At 38.1% G+C, this 21,309-nt stretch overlaps 1 protein-coding gene across 6 annotated transcripts in view; it reads left to right on the forward strand.

Moving 5' to 3' along the window:
- The window catches only part of INPP4B (inositol polyphosphate-4-phosphatase type II B), a 267,108-nt gene that overhangs the window by 118,591 nt on the left and 127,208 nt on the right, over positions 1-21,309 (forward strand). For all 6 annotated transcript variants that reach the window (XM_071753780.1, XM_071753784.1, XM_071753782.1 and 3 more), the window contains 2 exons: positions 6,669-6,787; positions 8,572-8,688. In XM_071753780.1, coding sequence (XP_071609881.1) covers positions 6,669-6,787; positions 8,572-8,688 — 236 coding nt within the window. The remainder of the gene's footprint in view (positions 1-6,668; positions 6,788-8,571; positions 8,689-21,309) is intronic.

Raw genomic sequence — 21,309 nt, forward strand, 5'->3', positions numbered from 1 at the left:
GCAGTGTTAAGTTATAGTCCAAGCCTTTTTTACCTTTTTGGAAAAGGCAGAAAGATGCAGTTTCAAAGTGCTCTACCTAACCCTCTAGTCTGGCATGGGACTACCAGTAAAACACAAAAGAATCACAGAACTCTGAGGTTTGGAAAAGACTTCTAAGATTCATAAAAAACCCCGAGACCTAAAAACTTTTCAGTACTACAAAACCCAGGGCTGACAGGACTTACTCTGAAATAGACCATTCTGGTTTTCACACTGTTAATTCTTACCAGTTTTAGCACTTCATGTGCAAATAGGATCCTGAGTACATCTGGCACCTCAGCTCCTGGGCATAACCTCTTACCCCTGCCCTCCCATCAGCACACAGCATTTTCCTCCAGCAGTGCTCATGTCTACCTTAGTTCAGTGTCCTCTAAACTTCTGTGTTCTTGTAGCAGCAAAATAAGTGGGTAATGACTGATGATTTTCTGGACATTGTATCAATGCATTACTTGGAGTACTACAAATATCATTGGTGTTTGTGGGGTTTTTCCCCCCAAACTTTTATTATAGAGATGTCATAGAGATACTTTATGCTCTATTGAAATTTTTTTTGTCATCTCCCTCTCCTTGGACTATTGGTAGAAATTTTCTCCCTGCTGTTAACTCCAGGCATCTCCTTAAAGACAGTATTTGTATTTCCTTGAGATGTAATGAGGTTACTTTAGCAACCAGCTGTACCTTCTAGAGAACAGATATGTATTTTATTTTTATACATGGATCTCATCCCTAGAGACAACATCTGTGATCTTGGACCTTTTCTTCAGTACAAATCAGTGGATATTTATTTATTTGTATGCATGGCCCAGGTACAGTCTTCCATTCCATAGAGATTCTTTTAATTGCCTCTAAGAATTTACCTGAGTCTGAGCCTCTGTTTTGATCACTACTTTAATGAGTATCCCTCCTAATACATACTTGTTTCATGACTATGTAGCTGTGCCCTTGTTTTCTGATAACATGGATATTACAATTTCTGGGGCTGCATACTTTGATGCTGTGAATTTTACAAGGAGTCTGCATTACAAATTATTGTGGGAATAATTTTTCTGGTCTTATGGTCCCTAGGTAGAGGGGTTCTTCACACACTAGCAAACCTCAGCATTCTTGTTGAGACATCAATGGGACCACTAATTAGTAGTATTTATGGTAAAGCAATTGATAGTATTTATTATGGAGCACTAACTAGAGGGGTGCTCATTAGCACCATTCTGTGCTAATACCAGGCTTCAAACATTTCTCTCTTTTGCTTTCAGGCATGGTTTTCCATGCAGAGAACACATGGCTGTGCTGTCCTCCCCACTCTTGTGGTTGTACTTACAGTCCTAATTTACAGTCCTAATTCCAAAGAATAGCTAAACCTTTCCTGTGCATTCTGAAGCTGTGTTATTCCTAAGCCTACATCTGTGCTTCTCTGAAGCTACTATTTTCAGCAGGCTTGGTTAGCACAGTGTGTTCAGCAGAGGCAGAACAGTGGTGATAGGCAGATTTTTCTCTTACATATCCTTATCCTCCTTATCAGCCCCTCAGGGGGAAGGAAAGAAAACTGTGTACTCTTTAGCGTTCTGCATGTAGCACAGGTTGAAATGTGTGTTCTCTTATTTAATGTGTCCTTTTGCCCCCTAAGGAATAGCTGCACCTCAGTTAATTAGTCTGTCAAGACAGACTGTACAGTATTATTTATAAACTAAGTTGCTGTGGGATAATAGTGCTGCTGCAATGCTAATGAAAAAAACAATTGAACATTATGTTCACATATATATATGCATGTGAAACACACAGGCTTCTTGTCTGCAGATAATGCTGATTTTCTGTTCCTCAAGCATACAAACCAATGTGCCCTGGAGAAAAAAGGTCTGGTGGCTAATTCCCATCCCTTGCCAGCCCCTTGGGATCTTTTTTGGCTTGGAAAATAAGGAATGAAACTGTGAGAAACAGTGGTGTTTCTGTTGTTGGTTAGAGAAGAAGACAACTCCCAACTTGCCATGTGGGCTAATGTGTGCATTGTGTGAATCTCTGTTCCCTCATGTGCTGGGATTTACCTCACTAACAAAAATAAACACGGAAATTTCAGTGAAATTTTCAATTTTTGATGCTGCACTTTGGCCTCCTTCCCAAACATCTCTGAACTCCGAGCTGAGGATGTCTTCCAGTCCTTCTGCTCATATTGGGTGTTCCAGCTGCTGAATCTTTATCAGTTCTGAGAGATGCTGCACCTCTCCATTTTTTTGCCAAATTAATTTCTATTGACTCCGGTGGGGTTAGTGCTTGGAGAAGTGGTGAAACCCTGGTCAAAACTGTTATGGTTTCAGGGAAGGCATATGATGAATTTCCAGACTCTTTGTGATTGTATTTTTGGTTTGCTTTTTTTTTTTTTTCCTTTCTACTGTTTTACAGTCACTGGGATTTTTGTGTCTTTCTCTCTGTGCTCCGTTCCTTTATCCAGACAGCATTTTCAGAAATTTCTCTTTGATCCCATGAATTGGTCACTGGAACCACAAGGCAGGATTCTTCTGTATTTACAGCATAGCCTAATTTTGAGGAAACAGTGACTCTTTTTTTCTCTTCTTTTATTCTTTGTGTGTGCACACATGCACAGCAGGTTGAAGAGGGCAGCCAGCATGTTGGTGCAGCATGAAGAATGGTGAAATACATTCAAGTCCTGAATGACTTGAAGAACCAGAGATTTGCTGGTGTGGTTTGTGTGTCCAGCACACGTGGTTTGTGTGCATTGTGGTTGTACTGGAATGTCCAGGACAATGTACAGGCACTACTGGTAGAGAAGGAGCACTTGTTTCCTGTGATTCATGTAAAAATAATAATTTCATTTTAGTAGTAGAACAACAAAAGTAATGGAAATGAAGTAACAATTAGTGCTACCTTTGCTTTTATTCTTAAAAAAAATGTGTTGGCATTCATTAAAAATTATTTTTAAGGCATTTTAAATGGCAAGACAGTTTGACATGTAGACCACAGAACTCTGCAAAATACCTAACTATTTTAAATATATTTGAGAGCAATTCTCTTTCCTGGCAGCCATTCATCTTGCCCTACACAGTAATTCCTTTGCTCTTTTTCTTTGATTAATAGAGTAGCTTCTTCTTGCCATCCTAACTTTTCTTCTTTGTTGCTGTAAAAGCATTAATTACTCCTAATGCATTTCTTCCTTAAACATTCACTGTACACTGTAGGCCTTGCCAGGGGAATGGATGACTCAGGATTTTACACACTGAGTCAACAGTCACAATGAGTCGATTCATAAACCTTTGGCATCTAAGTCCAAGCTGCCAGTTCAAATCACTGACTTTGTTGGGGACCTTTTCCATAATTAATTGAAGCAGAGTGAACTATTGAAAAATAATGTAACCTATGTATGTGGTCTGCTTTAGATGTAGGTTATGATGGAAAGTGCATTGATGTTGCAACCTGATTTCACTGTGTTACATTTGGAATTAAGACAACAGCCTTAGTATGCCTTTCATTTTTTTTTTTCCTTCTTTCTTTTTGAGTAGTATGTCAATAATGCCCAACAATGTGTTTAAGTATGTAACATATAGCTGGAATTTCACTTTCACAGCCCTGTCATGTGTCACTTTGTTCAAAGAGTGGTGACTGTTATAGAAGACCAAGGATTTTTAGGGACACTTCAAGTGAAATAGTTCAAATGGCAATAATGCAGTGTGGGGCTGTGGAGCTTGCCAGGCTGTGAACAGGATATAGCAAACTTCTGTTCTTTGGCATCAGCTTAAAAGTCATCCTTATTTTTAGTCCTTAGTTTTGTTAAACATTTCAGTTGGGCTGTTTTGAAGGGAAGTGATGCACTCTGGCTCAAAGTGACAAATTCTGTGTCACACCATATCTTCAGTTCTCTGCCAGCAACAACCTTGTTGTGTATCCTCTCTGACTGAAACAGCAGTTGTGAACAGCAGTAACCTAATGCCACTGTAGAGAGAAGTAACTCAGTCAAGTAGATGCAGGTTTCATTTTATTTCTTTTGTGCTGGGGTCTCAAAAAAATTCTGATATTTTATGCTGATCCTCCCCATGAAGGAGATGCAGATGAATTATCCTCATGTCCTCTGTACCCAGTGAAATGCAAGCTGATGTTGGTAAGCTGCCTTTTTACAGAAAAATTATCTAATGACTGAATTACCTCCTTACCACAGAAATTGTTTCCTATGCTCAAGTATCACCAGGGTGGTTTATCAGTGGGGTGAAAGCCTGTGCTCTTGACTGCTTAAATAATGAGTCACAGCTAGGTAACATCTGAAACATTCCACAGTCAAATCATTATGTTTGGGGGGGATTCACCTCCATTCATGATGCACTGGTGCTTTTTACAAGAGTTCAGCTCTATGACTTCTGCCAGGGTCACCAGTGAGGCGGGGTGTTTTGGCTTTTATTTTTGTTTTTATGAAGTTTCTGTCTCTTTCTGATTTTCCCTTCTGGTGCATACCTGTCATCTTTGGAGCTCCATTGACTTGTGAGCTGGTTAATTTCCTTTTTGGTGGGTGTGAAAAGTTTTACTATAACTGTCAGAGTTAACATGAGCTCTTTTGCCATTCCTCTGAGGCTGTGCTTTGCTGTGCTATGTTCTAAAAATGCAGACTGGAAAACTAGAGGTTTGGGTGGTGGCATAAGATCAAGGTTTGTGAAGAGAAATGACTTTATCTGGATATTTTAATGATCTGATCCTGCATCTGTGGTCAGCTTTAGAGATGATATAGATCAAATAGGTAGGTGTCTACCCAACCTTTTTATCCTTTGGAAACTGCTTTTCAGTAACTCTCATCATAATTCTTCAGCTTATATCAGGTAGTGGTAATATTTAGAGTACTTTCAATGATGTGGTGAGCTTTAGTAGCAAGGAGTTTCTGTCAGCTTGCTGTTGAAGTCTGGTGCTGCTGTATTAGCTATTTCATACAGACTTCATCATAAAAAACTTATATTCCTGTCCCACTTTTACCACCAAATTATGATAGGGTCAATTTGAGGTTTACTACCCAGAGATTCTATTGGCAATTCAGGCTAAAGCAGAAATTTTAAATATTCTTTGAAGATAAGATTTAGTAATTTCCTAGTTTCCTTTAAACTGTTATGAAAGAGTGGTAAAAAAAAGTGGTAAAAAAAAAACTTCAGTTTTCCTTTTATTTCCTCAAGCAGCAGGTCCAAGCCCAAAGGAAAGGAAAAAAAAAAAGTGTAAACCAAGCTGAGTTGGCATTTTGTATGTATGAGAGGTTTCCCTGCCTTGGCTTCTCCTCAGAGCAGGTTTGCTTGCAGTGGAGATAATCTCACTCAGTTTTTAAAATGTTAAAGGTCAGCTGCTTCTGAGGAATCCCCCAGTTGGCAATGACTCCCTAGAAACTTTCCTCAGCTCTTTCTTGACAGTTTGCCTCTCTTAAACCATAGCCTTTTCCTGTCTTTCCTCAGGCTTTTAAAATCCCAGTGTAAGTCTGATGCACTTCAGAAAGCACTGGGTATCACAGAATCATTTGGGTTGGAAAGGACCTCAGAGATCATCAAGTCCAACCCTTAATCCACTTCCACTGTGGTTCCCAGCCCATGGCACTAAGTGCCACATCAGTCTCTTCTTAAAAACCTCCAGGGATAGAGAATCCACCCCCTCCCTGGGCAGCCCATTCCAATGTCTGATCACCCTCTCTGGAAAGAATTTCTTCCTAATATCCAACCTGAACCTCCCCTGGCAGAGCTTAAGCCTCTTGTCTTACTGGGAGGTACTTGGGAGAAGAGCCCGACCCCCCCCCGGCTCCAACCTCCTTTCAGGGAGTTGTAGAGATGATAGATCAGATAGATCCTGTCACCAGTGTTCACCTTCATGTATTTCTTGAAGAACATAAGGTGGATAGGTTCTGCTTTTGAGCCAATTCACGTCCCATTAGCCCACACGACTTCTGCAGAGCAGCTACTGATGCATTCCTTTCTTTCCTCCTGTACTTCTTCCTTTGGTGCCCTCATCCTTTCAGTTAGAAGGCATGAGATGTCTTGGTCTGAAGAATGAACTCAGTCACCTGCCTGAATGTGAGCCCAGAATAAAAAAGAATGATTAAAAAGAACTGAAATTCTTTAAGGTAGAATGAGTTTGATAATATGTCATATAAGTTTAACATGTCGTATGTAGATTTTTACTCATTGGTGAATTCTACTAAAAAGTTCATAATGTTCAGAATATATAAATTTACCTAATCCCTGGTAGCTATTAGCTGGTTTAGGATGTGTTTAAAATGTTTGTGTACTGTGGAAATTATCAGGCAAGGGATGAAGAAGTTAGAGATTTTATGGCAAATGAAATGAGTGCTTCTGTAAAGTTCTCTCCCATTGCAGTGTGTGCCTATGTGCACACACATCCATAGACTGGAGCTGAGGAGCCTCTGGCCAGGGAGCTTTGCAGAAGCTGCAAGTATTTTTAGTGGAAACGAGATCTCAGTTGAGTTCTGCAGCATGTGACTTCCTATTTCTGTAAGTTACTTCCAAGGGACTTCCTCTGTTCAATCGACTTGGCTCCGGAGGTTTCATCTGGAGCTGGAGCGTAGCGTGCTTTGTCCTGTGCCTGTGACAGCCTTTTCCCAGAGTCTTCTTTTGGAGGATTTAATTTTTGTTTTGTACCATCTCCAGCATGCAAGGATCTGGTGGCTGCTACCCGTGATCGGAAGCTGAATACGTTCATACAAGTCTCAGTGGTGCATCCAGCAGAGCACGTTGTGACGAGGTATTCCAGCACTGAAACCGTGGAGGTGAGAATCCTTCTTATTCAGTTAATGTGTTGATTATGTGCTGTTCATTTCTTCCTTAGAAAGTGAGTGAAAATTGAACAAGTTAGTGCATACTCTGAGGTAAAACAAGCACACTCTGGCAGTTAGTGAAGCATACCTAAGAGTGTTCTGTAGTTCCTGGCATTTAACCAGGATAAACAGTTAGAAATGAATTTACCTTTTCATGAAAGCAATGTTGTTCCAAGTATACACATAGAGAATGCTCTGGTTCTCCAGGCATAGGTCTGGGATGAAACAGGGAATAGTTGATCTCATCAAAGGACAAGGGAATGCAAAGTAAAACTGAAGTAAAAGGACAGTGAGTTTGCAAAGTATTTGAAAATTACAGAACATACGTGTGTTGAATGGTCTGTTATCTTTCTTGTTTCATTTTTTCCATGGGAAAGTGGATGGTTTTGCAATTTGAAAAATATTAGTCTACTTCTATAATTAGGGAAAGAAGTGTGTATATGTCATGTTTGTGACTTTACATAAAGTAATTAGTAGCTTGCATCATATTTTACAGCAAGTTGTCTGAGGCTGGTTTGCCATTCTTCACTTTGCCCTGTAAGCAGTGTCAGAAGGAGTAAAGAGGCTCACAGAGAAAATTAAAGTGTGAGCTTAATTTACTGGAGAGACTCGTTAAGAAAAAGGAACTCTTATTGTTAACACACTCAATTTTACCAGTCTCGTTTTAAGTGTTAAATACAATGAGAATATTTCATGAGCAATTTGTGTGAGCAGTTGCAACCAACTACTAATTAAATTGTCATGGTTTCAGCCATCAGCCATCCTGAAACTGTTTGAATCAGATACCTTGTATCTGATCAGGATGTTTCATTGCACTCTCTCCGAAATGATGTTGTTCAGAAAATGGAACAGATTTTCTTCTTTTAATAGAAGTTGATGCACTTCCTAACCTAATGTCATGGATCTGAATAAATCCCTGAATTTGTTGTGTCAAGGCTCTCAGCTTCGTAACTCCATCCTTTAGGGCAGGGGATGACCAGGGGCACAGAAAAATTATTTTCTTACAGAAAAACCTCGTTTAGGATGCAAATCCTTTATTTTACTTAATGGAAAATTTAAGATACTAGCCTACTAATATTTGGAAATTAACTATAATTAAGTGTTAAGAAATTATAAGCAACATTTTGTTTGATTCATTTGAAGCAATGATAGTTACTTTTGTGTGCAGCTTATAGATTTAATCATATTGTTACAAAGCAGGGGAAAATTATCTTACTCCACTACTGCCTAAAGAGGGGTATTGCAAGCTCTTTCCCATAAGTTAAAGTCCATAATCTAATATGTGGAGTCTCTATAGAATTTCTTTAGACATTTTATTGTGACTTAATGAAGATCTCTCTCTTGTGAGTGTGCATATACTATACCTTTTGTTCTTTTATAGAAATATGAAATTGTGGTACTTTCAGAAGGCATTGTGGGAGAATGGGAGGGATTGTTTATTCCAGGTTGCATTCCAGGTAATGAAACTTTCTAGCTGAGCTGTTTAAAGAGATGTTGTTAGGCTCTGTTTCAGAAGCATTTGCTATGTTTTCCAGTGAAAAAACCTCAGCAGGAAGTTTTTGAAGCTTTCCTGATGAAGGTTTAAAGTTGCCTGGTTGGATAAAACTGAGCTGTTCTCATCTCCCTGCTGTAGAAAGCAAACAACTTTTAAAGAGGCCACAGTTTCTCTCCATCCATAATGCATACCACACATTGCACAGCTGTTACGTTACTCAAAGTTTACTCATGTTACACAGGGTACAAGAGATCCACTGTTTCTGACTGGTGTGACATTCCCACCGGAATATCCCATCTACGAGGAGACTAAAATAAAACTCACAGTCTATGATGTCAAAGATAAATCTCAAGACACGGTAAGTGCTTTGTTTTCTTTCTTGCATAAATCTCACTGAGAATGAAGTTTCTTGCCTTGCTGTTCTTTAGCTCTCTTTAGGAAGCTTGCTGATCGGGGAAACAAGTTTTTGTACAGTTAATTTTGTTCTTCTCTTATGCCTAAAATGTACTTTATTTTTTGTTACTAGAGAATAGAGAATGAGAACCATGCTCTTAAGACAGACCCTTGGCTGTTTTTTGATTGGTTATGTGAATCAGTACAGGTATTCTTGGCAAATAAAATGTTACTCTTGTGTGGTTTTTTGATGGCAGAAAACATATTGAATAGACTGAGATAACATTACTGTGAATAATTTTTCAGAAATGTGTTTCTAATACTGTTATACTTATCTGCCCAAACCAGAATGATAAGAGCTTGTAACCTGATGTTTAAGGTTAATATAAAATATTATCTCTTGTGTGCTGAGACCCAGCTCTTCTGTGTCTCCTCAGTTATTGATTTTTAAGGGCCCAAAATCTTCAGTGTCACTGCTAAAGTTGAATCATTTTGGGTTCCAGTGTTGGACATTTTTGGTTACACTGTCAGCTTCTTACACTGAGCAAGTTACTTACTTTAGATGATATACAGAGGTCATTGGAACTATTTGAGTGATTGAGCTGCCAAAACCAGACCTTGAGTGCCATTTGCTGTGCTCCAGGTGATCTGAGAGCCTTAGAGAGCTGCAACGTAATATAGGACCTATGAGAGGGCTGTGGGTTGTTTTTTTTTTTTTTCTGTGGCAGCTGGAGTCCAGCTGATAGTTTCCTCTTTGGAATGAAAAATGGTTCTTGACAGATGTATTTAATTAGTTGAATTGCTCTTTACATATTTGTAATTGGCCTCCTCTATGATTAAAGGCTGTGCAAGTTCATGTCAAGACTTTATATGCACTCATAACTTACAGCATGAGGCTGCCTGGGAACTGCTTAGGGTACATCTTTAGAGAATGTATATCATAGCTGATACATTTATTTAAAGTTTGTGAGCAAATAGCTTGGATTTGTCTCCTCACTGTGCTTTCTAATGGGAATGTGTAGAATATTCTAGACACAGATATTCACTTTATAAAATAAAGTATTTTTTTCTGTTTAACCAAGGAAGAGGCATGGACCCACGTTTCACAATGTGTACATTTTAATTTTGGGGTATGGTTTAGACAAAAAGGATTGAAAATGAGATCTCCTGTTTATTTAGTAGAGTTGTCATCAGTGGACAGCTACAGGAACTGAGTCAATTGAGTTTTTTATCCCTTCTCTTCCAGTTTCTATTGTGGCTGACAGAAAATACCCTATTTACATGTGGAAAAGTGGACTTGATTGATAGAGCTCTCTCTCTGTTCTAGTTGCAGGTTTTTATAATCCCTCTTATACAGGACAAGATCTATCTCTAGCCTGTAGAATGAATATGATTTGATACATTTTTGCAGATTTTTAAGAACCCCTTAATGACTGTTCCTTAAAATTGCAGTACAGGACAAGAGTTTCTCCCAGAGAATCCCATGAAGGTAGCTCCTAAGTCACAAGACCTTTCTCTTTTCTCACAGCAGTTATGGAGATCCTGTGTACAACACTATAGATCTGTAGTTTATAGGATAATTTTATAGGTAAGGTAACTGGATGTAGACAAGAAAAAAAATATTAAACTCATTTAAATCAAGGCAGGCTGCAGCATGTGTGAATTACCCTGGGCCAGCCAGGTTGTGACTTCATTTGTGGCAATATTTGGACTTCTGTTTACATCCTAGAATATCTGCAACCATAAAGCTAATAGCATGACATTCTTTCCTATTATTGGAAGCCTTTGCACTTTTCTGTTAATTCAGGTGACTTTTTCAAGTCTGCAGGTCTATACAGATTAAGAAAAGTCAGGTTTAAATGAGTTACAGCTTGATGCCATGGGCAACATAGCTGCAGGTGCTCAGAGCTCACAGTTTGCTTCATGACCCAAGTAGTGGGATGTGTCCCTTTGGCAGCAAGACTTTTTTCCAAGTGCTATGGTTTCACAGTTCTGATTATCCAGGCTAGAGTGAAGCTGGTTTTCCTGTTCATCAAAAACTGCTGCTACAGCTTATGGCCACAGCACATGGTCCCACCATTGCCATTACAAACAGGTAATATCTTTGAGGGTGGAGGGGTATCCAAGGCTGTCAGACATGTTTTGCTCTTCTGGGTCATGTTTGCAGACCTGGCACCACTTCACACATGGGAGCATTTATGGCAGAGTAAGCCTTGGATCTGAGTGCAAAGTATTGTGCAAAAATTGGGCAAAAAGCTACATTAATAATTTTAATTATTAATGTAATAATAATTACATTATTTTTACTGGGGCTGTAATACTCTGGGTTACTTCAGTGAACCTGTTCGATGTAGCTAATATCCCTTTTAACAAATAAATACTTAATTACAGGAGAAATAAGAAAAATTAAAATGAACCTAAAGGAAGTGTACTGTGCATTGATTAAACTCAGCATGATTTTACTGCCTCAAATAAAAGACTTTAGGGAAGGCAGGAAGATGGCAGTGGGGACATCACCCACTGGTGGGTAAAACATTCTTGTTTTTTGACTAAACCTGCCTCTGACTATACAAGAGGAATAGTTCTCATTTGCAAACCCACTTTTTTTTTTTTTTTTTTTTTTTTTTTTTACTTTAATACAAAAATAATTAGATACTGCTTGGTTTTACATGCAGATCTTAATGCTGAAGCAAAGGGGATGCTCTGGAGAGAGACAACCAGAATTTTTTGGATACTGCTGGGATGCCACTTGTCCTGCTCTTTTAAAAAAGATTTAATTATAACCTTGCCATGGCAGGGGGTTGGAACTACGTGATCTTTAAGGTCCCTTCCAACCCAAATTATTCTATGCTTGCAGTCCATGCAGGAAGCAGAGAGTTAACTTCACTCGTGGCTGTCATGGGGCTTATGTGAGAAGTGCTGTTCAGTTTTATTAAAGTCCTGTGCAAGCAGTGTCCCATTCACTGGGATTGGCACACTTGATGTCCTTGCACTTCTCACTTTTTATGCATTTGTCTGATATTGGTCATAAGTGTATTTTGGTTGTGTCAGGTTTTCTGTAATTGAGGCTTTTTAATATAATGATACATGTTTTTATTCTTTTGGCCAGTTTTCTTAAATTAGGATAAGTAGTTACTGTTGTAATAGAAACTTTTAATAAAGACTATGATACTTTAGTTTGATGTAGTTGGGATAAAGAAGTTAGTGTCTTTATGAAATATCATTTAAATATATCCATTGAAGTCATGCATGCAGAATATGGATAATGCCATATTCTGAAAAATCTACAGTGACATCTGTTTCTACATCACAAAGACTTTCTTCTCATATTGCCACCAGCAAATTTATCTTTCACTTGCTTGAGCTGCACTGTCTTTAAGATTTTAGATAGTTTGGTTTATTGTAGTGCTGGGGCTTCACCTTCTTTCAGTCATTGTCCAAGAAGATTGAAATCAGAGACTGATATGCTAATAAAATATTACTTCTGTACCACTTCTGCACAGGCATGCTGTTCCTTCCTCCAGGCACCCAGGTTTGCAGATTGATCTAGCAAGTTTGAAACCTGAAGCTGGATTAATTCTCTTTGAAAATACTGGATAGCTCATATCAGGTACCACTGTCACATGGCAGACCCACAGAAAATAAAAAATAGATCAATTTGTTGTATATTAAGAAGAGGTATATTAGTCCTCATGACTAATCTGGGAGGCAGCAGCCTTTCTGTTCTGTGTTGAGAATATTTAAACTTGTGTCCTGCAGCAAGAGTTCTGAACTTCCTTGCACAGAGCAGTGTGGCTGTATTTTTGGGCAAGCACTCTGATTTTAGCTGTGGGGAGGGGCTTTTTTTGCCTCTATTCAAAGATGGGGTTTTCTGTTGCTGCATATGTTTTATGCTTGTTTAATGCAGTTATACCTGCAGATTAAATTCTTACTATACTGACTTTTCTATCTGTAAAGTGAATTTCAAAACGTTTGCATCTTGTAGGATGGCACTGTTTGTTTTAATACAACAAGATCTCTAGGTAAACACTGCTGCAATGTTCTGGTACAAAATGTACCAAGTTGGGTCCCCTCATTTTCATCCCTGTGTGGACAAGTGTTGGAAGCAGAGGACAGGAGCAACTTGTGCCATTTTGTCTCTGCATTTGCCCTTCATGAATTCCCCTTACCTTGAGGAGCAGGTAGAAACCAGGAATTTTGAAAAGCAGCTTCAAGAGCAGACATTTCATATACCAACAAGGGTCAGAGACTTGACATTTGGTTTTGCTGTTTATCTTAAGGACCAGCAGGTAGATAGAATCTCCTTTGGATGGATATAACTGCTGGAATTCACATGTGATATTGAAAATAGAAACAGCCACTCTAATGGCATCTTCTGAGAGCAGGGAGAAAGTAGCAGTTGAACCTTTACATGTTCTGCAGTCTCATCTTGCATTTTTTACTTCCCAAATTTTCTCTTAATCACTGAGAATAAAAGAAAATTAATTGGTGGTTTTAAAAGCAGTAGGGATGGGAATGTTGTTTTGGATATGGTTACCTAGCTCACAAAGTGACATTTTAGATTATCTAGGCTTCATATTGTGTGTCTTTTAACTCTTGGGTTTTAAATCTTCTATTAAATTTGCTCACTATGAATGAAAATTTCCATTGATTTTTTTTTTTCTTTTTTTTTGTCTTGATATTTCAAGCATCCCTGTTAAAACTGAATCACACTGAGGTGAGTTGGAAATGGAGCCTGCCTGTCTTACAAGAGGCATTTTGAGTTCAGTTGGGAAGCCAAATCTGAAGTGACAGCCTCCTGTGTTGCCTCATGGGCATGGATCTGGCTCACAAAACCACCACAGTTTGCTGTGATTTGCCAAAAATGCTGGAGGGGCCCAGGGCTTGAATAGCAGGAACAGTGCAGAGCAGTAGCTGGGAAGCATTAGCAGCAGGAAATGGGATTGCACCCCACAAACCTGCACTCTGCCTGTCCCTCACTTCTGTGAACAATAAAACTACCAAAGCTGGGTTTCTTTTCAGCTTTAAATAGTGTTGAAAGTGCTCTGCTTTAAATGTTTCAAGAAAAATCAGTTCATCTTTCTTTTCTCACTTCTGTTCACTGTCATCTCTGCAGGATTTACAGAGAAATACTGCTTTAAATTAGAAACCTTTATTATCTCATTCTTTCTAACAGAGCAGTACTGTACAGAGCTGTGCTCTTACCCAAAGAAATATTTGCAGTAAAGTTTTAGATATTCATGTTTCTTCTTAAAATTGTGTAATGTTTTTCACAAATAAATCCTTGATGATAGCTTAAATTTTCCTTTTGCATCAAACTGTATTTTTATTAAACACCATTACTAACCATGCTGAAGGGGAGGAATGTTTTTTATCCTTCTGGGTATGGGAATCTGGAATCCACTTAAAGCATAATTGTCTTTCTCAGTATTTTTTTTTGAAGTCTGGCTACATAAAGGGAAATTCAAACTGCTGAGTTTCATTTTGGTTTATATATATATAAAAAAAAGTCTATCTTTGAAGTGGCTGAGAGTATAATAAAGTTTCATATATCTTAGAGGATCTCTAAGAGAATTGGGGATAAGTGTCAAGATCAGGAAAGTTACAGGTATAGACTTTAAATCCATTTCCTCTTTGCACACAGCCTTTGAAAATTCAATGGAAGGATTTGCATTAAATGTTGGAGAAAAAAGGAATTTCAATTTTTTTCAAAGCCAAGTTCAGTACAAATGGAAATAATGTATAGTCTTCTGAAAATTTTGTTATTTTATAATATTTACCTTTTTTTAAACGTCTTGAAAATCAAACATGTTTTCCTAATCTCTATCATCTTCCTTCATAAAAAGGCACAAATATAAATAAATAAAATAGAAGGTACAATATATTGTAAAACTGGGCCTTCAGTGGCAAAGATATTTCTGCTTAGTATATACTGCATTTAGATTTAGGGAGGATTGAAAATATGAAAGTAAAAGTATATGGAACAGTGGTAAGTCTGCTCCCACTTTTGTGTTATGAAAGCAGGCAGTTAAAGACATTTTGGAACAGATTTTTTTCATTAAAATTTTTGGGGTGTGTATGCATGGAAATGGAAAACAGAACAAATACAGTGTATTAAAACAGATTTTTCTCCCTGTACCATGCATCTCACAAAAATGTTCCTTACAGTTATACCAGTAAATGTTTGCATTTGAAATTTTTTACTTATAAAGTAAAGCTGAGAGAAGAATTCTGCTGAAAAAACAAATAACTAACATATGCATTGGACACGAGACATCATCTTGAGCAAGGTTTTGCTAGAAGGGCATAGTAAACTGCTGTTAAAGTAGTGAAATGTTTGTGTTATGCTGTATTTAAATATTTGATAAATGCACATGAAAGGCATGTGTAATCATTTAGGAATTCCAGTGCTGTATCATTGAATTTTACAGTAATCAAACCCTTCTTGTGTAGCCATTGTGCAGCATATTACAGAAGCAAAGCATAGTACAGAACCCTGTGGCTGAAATTCTCCATGCTTGGCTTTCTTCATGCCAGAAATGAGGATTTTGGTTTGATCCATTCTTTTTGTCCCTTTCACTATGGGGACTGTGAGCATAACAGGAGGCTGAAAAACCCTTCTTTCTGCCTTGCACTGCCTGGCTGCAGTTTGTGTAGTGATGGAAAGCCAGAAAAAAGGACAAATGTAACCTGTAATGTGGTCACAATTTAATGCATTTGGTTCTCAAAAAATCAACAGTCTAAGTGTGAATTAACATCATGAAAATCAGTGACTGAACTGAAGGTTTCAGTGCCCAAAGCTTCCATACTGAACAGAGAATTAGCTTTGTAGTGTTATGGCACTTTGTACAAAGATATTTACTTTCATGAGGAGTAAACTGCTTGCCCTCACCTTTAATTTGTTACATTTGGGAGATCATGGATCACTACTAAGGAGTCATTGGCACAGTGACATTAGGCATGATTATATTTAGTATTTTCATGTTTGTTTTCAGCTTTCTGGGGTGCTGAGAATTTGGTGGAATTTTTTTTTTTTTCTTTTTATCACAGTCATGGTATTTCTATAGCAAGAATAGTTGATTTTTATAACACTATGCAGCTGTTGGTGTTTATACCTGAAGTCCTCTTCTTAAATCCTGTCATATTTTCAATCTCATTAGTGTGAAACGAAAAATCTGCAAGTCACAATTATCCAGACTTTTACTAAGACTTTTTTTTTTTTTAGTTGAGCTCCTACTTGAGAGAAATTAGAGAAATATATTTTGTCTGAAAGTTAAGTAGTTATTTTATCATACACACCAAGGAGTAAATGTGACTGCACCACTTTTAGTGCATGTATTCTTGTGAGATAAGACAATTTTTTTTTTTTAGTATATATTAGATAGATGTGACTTGGTGTGTACAGTCATTTCTCATGAAAACTGAAGTCTTCTCATCACTGTTTCATGTGGTTTCCTGCACTGCTTGGGTTTTTGGTTCTCAGACTTTGGATATTTGTATCACCTAACAACAAGTCAGTAACAAATCACTGGATTTCTTGTGGAGTAAGATTGTGGTGCACTGCCTGATCTCTTTGGGATCTATTAGCACAAAATTAGGCAGGTTTTTATTATCTGACAAGTTTATCTGTACTACCACTGAAATCTGAGAGCTGGACTGGAGGTACCATTGGATGGAAGCTCCTTAGTTTTAAATTCACTATTTCACCCTTCAGAAGTTTTACTGGAAGTATCAGGAGACATCAAGTGGAATGATTTTTTTTCTCTGTTTGTATTGAGAGATAAAAGCCAATTCCATTGATTGCAACAGCATCTGTGCTATGGATCTGTTTTTGTCTTAAAAATCAGACCCACAAGTTTGGATTGGAGGAAAAGCATTTCTCTTTTCAAATCTGCTTCCTGACAGAAAATCTGTGATGTGGGATAGGTGTGATTTATTTCCTGTAGAAGGCAGCAGTCAGGACATCACTAAGATGCTTGGAAGGCTGGGATTATGACACAAAGTTGCCTTAGAAAAATGGAGCAGGTAGGTCCTTGATTTGTTATAGCTGTAGATTCTCACTGCCTCCCTTCCCAGGGAATGACTTGGCAGGTTCTTAAAAGAAGTAATTGCAAGGCTCTTGCTCAAGAAACCCTCAGTGTGGAAGCTCTGGACAGTTACTGCCCCATTATTGCTACCCTGGTCTGAAATAGCATCACCCCTGTGATGAGGAAGCTTCTGAATAATTAACTTGGCCCAAATGGCTTTCAGACTGGGGTGACAGAAGAAATACTGTCCTTACATATAAAATTAAAAGGTAGATATGTCCACTTTGTTCCATTGAGAGGCTTCCTGAAAGAATTTTTCTGTGTATATACAGTGATGTGTGAGACTTGTGTCCAGAGTTTTATCATTTATTAAAGGAACTCTGCCTTCTCAGTTAATATCCCTCTCCTGGTGGATTAATCTGTCTTGGTTTAGAATTTGCCCTTGCATGGGATGTTTTGTAGTAGTGCTACAGTGGATTCCTTTCCCCTGATCCTTTCTTACTGTTCCTCAACTTATTGGCCCTAAGAACAGGCTCCTCTAGGAGAGACCAGAAGCCTTCAAGTTTTCGTGCAATTTTTAGGCATGTGAAATACAATAATCATCATTTGTGTTCAGAATGGAGAAGAAAAAAGCCTGTTGACTCCAGTTGCATTAATCTTGCCTATATTTGAGCCATTTATGAAGAGGATACTGGTATTCCTAGCATCCCTCTTAAACAGAGTCCCTGAAAACCCCCAAACTATCTATTGAAGGAGTTAGTAACTAACAGTAAGTGAAGGGACATCATCTAGTTTGAAAAATCAAACCATTATTTGCCTTGGTTTTGGCTTTTTTTTTTTTTTGTTGCTTGCTTGGTTTTTTTGGTTTTGTTTCCTCCTCCTCCTGCCAGTTGACTTTTTTCCAGATTTGTGGTTTGGTTTTCTTGTAGGTGTGCAGCCTGTTTTGTAATTGCATGCCCAAGATGGGCCATGCTGTTTTCTTAAGGTTTCTGAAAGTCTTACATCAAACTGTTTCTAGAGTTACCTGAATTCTTCCTCACTTTTATTATATTGGACAAATCCATTGAAATATTATTGCATAAGTGTAATCTGGTATTCACACAGGAAAATTGGAAATTCAGGTTATTTACACACAGGAGTTCATATCTCTTATGATCTGAACACTCACCTAAAGTAACATAAAATATTCTGGATTATCAATCTCTTTTCTAAGAGAAATTGTCCTGAAATGTGTATTTACTAGATTTGCATCCATTTTGCATTTCCTTTTTTGAAGAGGGAGATATTTTAATTATTATTTGATTAATATAACAATACTACATTTTAGTAGTACTTATCAGCCTTTGCTGATGCTGTAAGACCCTTCACCTGTAGTAACATCTCAGCTTTCTGAGGATGCAGTGCTTCTGGGGGGACAGTTGGTTTTGGCTCAGGTTTCTGAAGTTAATTTGTCTTCCATCAAATGAAACAACTTTAAAAAAGTGATATTAGACCAAGCCATCTTGAAGTGTTTGAAAAAAAGGTGCAAGAATGTTCACCTTGTGTGTTTGTTTTCTATTAGAGTTTTGATTAAGTTACCTTTTGGTGGGAGGATGCTTCTAGAGGAAAAATACTGTTTCTAGTAAGATCCTTGTCTTGAAGGTACTTTAAACATGCCATGTCTAGCTGACTGGGTGAGCCAAAATTTCCATGTGGCATAATTTCTGGAGCTTGGGCTGGCAGAAAGTCAAAGGGTGGGGTGCTGCTTGCAACCTGCAATATAGGGTTGTTATCTGAGGAGGAATAGCATTTGCAAGAGAGTTGAAACTCTGAAAGGTGCAGGTATTCACATGAAGTTCTTAAAATTCATCTTCAGTAGAGGGTTTACCTTGTTCCCTTCTAATCTCGTCCTCCTCCCAGTTTTCAGATTCAGTGGTTTATTTATTGAGCTGGGTGAAAAGACTGGAATTTGTCCTCCATGGTCTAAAGGAGCAGTGTATGTTGTTAGTGCTCTTTCTCTGTTTTTCTGTGTGTTATTTGTAGAGTCAATAGTAACAAAATCTTAAGGAAAATGGAAATGGTCTGTCCTGAAATTCTGATTAGCATTGAACAGAACATTCAGAACGTTTTCTACTTATGCAGGAGAAACATGTATACATAAATTCACAGTCACACAGTCTTTTAGGAAGTGATACTTTTTGGAAGTAGGATTTCTTCAGGATCTTTAAAAAAAAAAAGGCTGAAATGTAGGCTACCATATCAGGTACCTTTGTTTGTTAGAGCTTTTTTCTATCTCTCAATCTATATGGTCCTAATTACTGCCAATTTAGTGAACTGTCTCTCCTTAGCATTTTGATTTTTAGAGAGAAAATTGAAGTGGAGCTTTTACTGTTCTGTTTGGTTAGCTTTGGATCCAGAGTTGAAATTGTAACAGTTTTGTTCATGAATTCTTTTCTCTGTTATCTGTATCAGAAAGTTGAGGTGTTTGTCAGCAGTATTTCTCTGGCAGTATTAACTCAAACACAGAGTTTTCTGCAGCACTTGCTGCATGCGCTCCCTTGACTCTTCTGGGGTTCTATGAAAGTGTTACTATCTTCAGAATATTTTGATTCTGACTGTTAATTTGCAGCAATTTATTGCCTGGGAACTGTTTGTGCAGGATAGGGCAGTGACTGCCCTTTATGTCTGAAGAAATACACATTCATAGCCTCCTGTTTAATTTTTTTTTTTTTAAAAAAGCCTTCTGGCAGCAGGTAATTATATTGAAGATGTAACTGGGTGTTAGTTCCCTGTAATTGTTATTGTTCTTTTGACATTTTATTTTGTGCAAGATTTTTCCAACTGTATTTTCTCTGTGCATGCCTCTTCATGGCAAGCTTTTTAGACTCACCTTTGTGTAAATCTTTATATATAGTGTGTAGGCTGGAAGAGAATGAAATGTTTTTGGAGTAAACTGGAGGATGCTGAACCCATGGTGTGCATGGCCCTTTGGCTTCTGCCACATTGCTTCTACCAGTCAAGCTCTAACTGAGGCTCCAAATGCCAGTGCTGCACATAAATCAGTGTGGGCAGTGTCTGGAGAAAAGGGCCCAGTGCTTTCCCCTTCACTTTTGATCTGTTTGGACAACTCTAGAGCTTAGATAACCCTGTCCCTAGCATGGATCATCGTGTTTACACTGTGGGAAGCAGGTGAGTCCATCAGAATTTCTATGGAAGAGCCCCAGGAAGTCAGTAAATTAGATTTATGTGAAGTGCTTGTCGTTTTTAGGAAAACTCTCAGAAGTATTTTGCAAACTGAGTCATTGGTTTTGTTTTGCTGTCAGCCCCCCCATCACAAGATGCTTCTGCATGGTGCCAGGGAAATGGACCCTCTTGTGACTGCAGTTTCTGTCAAGTGAGAGAGACTTAAAATTAAGTTTAATATACTCATAGCTGTTTGACTAAGAGATGGCATTGCTAACACACAGATAGGAGCTGAAATCCTACCTTACTGAAGGTGTTGGGAAGCTTTTGGCAGGCAGGAGTAACTATTTGAATCAAGAATGTGTCTGGACCACAGGGAACAGGACCTCTGTTTTGGGAATATATCCACGTGATGAGCAAGGGTGTATTAAAGGAAAATGCTTCCAGAATGAGCAATGATGAGCAGTTTAACTGAATTCTCCTGGTAGTCTTAAAAATAGAGTTAATAGCAGTACTTTTTTATGATGGAAAAGTACATTTGCAATATGGTAGCACAAGCTGCATTTCCCAACTCCTCCCCCAACCCCCAAGCTCTTAGTATTTTTACATGGTTTGAATTGAACTCTGGATGTACTTGGGAACTCTGGGAGTTTCTTCTTAACTGTGGTTGGTTTTGTTAGTTTGTTTCTTATATACTCTGAATTTATATGAAAATTTACCAAGCTATTTTTCCAGAAATAATACTTGAATCCATTTTCAGAAATAACAGGATACTAGGTCAGTAGTTTGTCCTTACTTGTGGGAATTTTGGAAGAAAAGCAAAGAGAAAAAGGAAAGATTAATATCTCACTGTCATGGAACTTCATAAATTTCCTATGAACTTTTGTTATGCTCATGTTTTCTTGCTGTTAGAGTTCCTGTCTCTCAATTCCAGCAACTTTGAGACTTCATTCAATAGTGAATCAAACCTGGTTTGCCATGGCCTCCCCAGCAGGGAGCTCCCTGTTTGACCAGTACAGATTGCACTGGGGCAACCAGCATGGCAGGAGGCTGGTGGTGCAAAGGCAGCAGCTGTAAAGGTTTTACAGAGGAGCTAAAAACTTCACAAAAAGATTTTAGTCAGTTTTATTTGGTCTTCTAGCAAATGCCTGGGTTTCTGAAAAGTGCTTTAAAAATAACAGTTGCTTTTTCAGCAGCTTTATGGTTTGTGACAGCCTCTGTTTCATGGCCCTTCCTGGTTAGGTTGTCTTTGTAGTACAAGGCATTTTAACCTTGAAAAAAAGAAAACTTTTTGGTAGGGATTTCATTGAATGTTCAGTTGGCAGCTGGAAAGAAATGAGAGAGTTGATTCATACATAATGGTAATGGATGGACTTAAGGTATTTCTTAGGAAGGAA

This window comes from Heliangelus exortis, chromosome 10, assembly GCF_036169615.1.
Source record: "Heliangelus exortis chromosome 10, bHelExo1.hap1, whole genome shotgun sequence".
NCBI lineage: Eukaryota > Metazoa > Chordata > Aves > Apodiformes > Trochilidae > Heliangelus > Heliangelus exortis.